The sequence below is a fragment of the Aplysia californica genome, unplaced genomic scaffold (genome assembly GCF_000002075.1).
Source record: "Aplysia californica isolate F4 #8 unplaced genomic scaffold, AplCal3.0 scaffold00010, whole genome shotgun sequence".
Taxonomy (NCBI): domain Eukaryota; kingdom Metazoa; phylum Mollusca; class Gastropoda; order Aplysiida; family Aplysiidae; genus Aplysia; species Aplysia californica.
This window is the reverse complement of record NW_004797280.1, coordinates 1608482-1610033: the sequence shown is the minus strand read 5'-3', so window position 1 is coordinate 1610033 and position 1552 is coordinate 1608482. Positions and strand designations below refer to the sequence as shown.

General features: G+C 43.4%; 1 protein-coding gene across 1 annotated transcript in view; it reads right to left on the bottom strand.

Moving 5' to 3' along the window:
- Positions 1-1552, bottom strand: part of LOC101860064 (U3 small nucleolar RNA-associated protein 15 homolog) — a gene marked incomplete in the record, with an annotated part of 89638 nt that overhangs the window by 22825 nt on the left and 65261 nt on the right. The window contains 1 exon segment of the mRNA XM_013083124.2: positions 870-1005. Coding sequence (XP_012938578.1) covers positions 870-1005 — 136 coding nt within the window.

Here is a 1552-nt window from a genome sequence, read left to right as displayed (position 1 = left end):
CATACCCCAACACTCCACCGGCTGCTTAAGTAAGTGACAGCTACGGGCATGAAAAGAAAGCATGGGGTGTTCCCCGGGGCAGCCGCCAGTCTTAATGCCACAATAAAGCGAGACAACGCAAATGAGAAAATCCAGAGCAAAAACACGAGACCGACGCTTAAAAATAACCACAGAAACGTCGCACAATAACTACAAACTCAGAACCTCAAGAAATAGTTTACACCTTTGACAAGCGTGAAATCTGACAAAACTCAAGACTCAATAGCCGTGCGCGTAACTGATTACGTCAAACTGCGTGTTGTGGCATTGGCAAATTGACAGACTCGCTGAAAGTTAGTGAACGTTTACCTCAAACCATACAGCGCGCTCCTCAAAGTACATGATAATATGTAAATCAAAGATGACTTTTCAGAGTATACTATTTCGCATCGTTGCACCAGCTGATGTGCTTTTGTCCCGTCACTTACTCAGCTAAGTAAATCTCCAGTATTTATCTACTTTGTTCTTTCGATCGGAAAAGAAAGTAAAAAGCACAAAAGATCAGCCCCCTCCCCTCCCCCCGTCCTCCAACTAAGCCAAGACTTTAAAAAATATATGATTTAAGCAAAGAGAAAGAACAAATAAGAGACATGCATTCATCCATCCATTCATAAATACATATATATAGAGACAGGCGGGGAGAGAATGAGAGAGACAAAGAGGGGGAGACAGAGACACAGAGATAGAGAGAGAGAGAGCGAGAGAGAGAGATAGAGAGAGAGAGGGGAGAAAGAAAGAGAGAGAGAGAGAGAGAGAGAGAGAGAGACAGACAGACAGACAGACAGACAGAGAGAGAGACAGACAAACATACACACACACACACAACTTACTTGTCAAGCGAAGCCGACATAAACCGCTCGTAGTTGCTGCAGAAGCAAAGGGAGGTGACCGTCTTGTGGTGGTTGGTCAGAGTGGCCAAGAGTTTTCCGCCCGCTAGCGCGTCCCAAACCTTCACGCTGTTGCCACCTGGAGGGACCAACAAAGAATGCAACGCTGTCAATTACACGTGGACGTAACAACAGCTAAAATAAGAAGAAAAAAAGCCAGAACCCCATACAAACAAACAAACAAACTGCACATATAAACGTTATCTTTAAAATCCCAACAATAACACCATAAATAGAGAACGGAGGAAACCCCCCCCCCCCACACACACACAACACAAGTAAAAGACAATGCAACAGTACTACAGAAATTAACAAACAAACAAAAAACACCCATTGGGAACTATGATACACTCTTTATATAGTACGACAGGGGGTACAGTTTAATTTCTTTCTTTACACGTGTAACCTTAATTGGTTGGCACGAGCAGCGATTGAAAAATGGCTTGTGCCTTTACGTTGTTACTGCTTTTTTTCGTTTATGAGAAAAGATGCATGCATATGCCTGTTTGTGCTATGCGGTTTCCAGCATAATTCTTTCGAACAAAAAATTAAACCCCACCCCCTCTTTATGAATACAAGAAGAAGAAAAAAAGGAGGAGGAGGAGGAGGAGGAGGAGGAGGAGGAG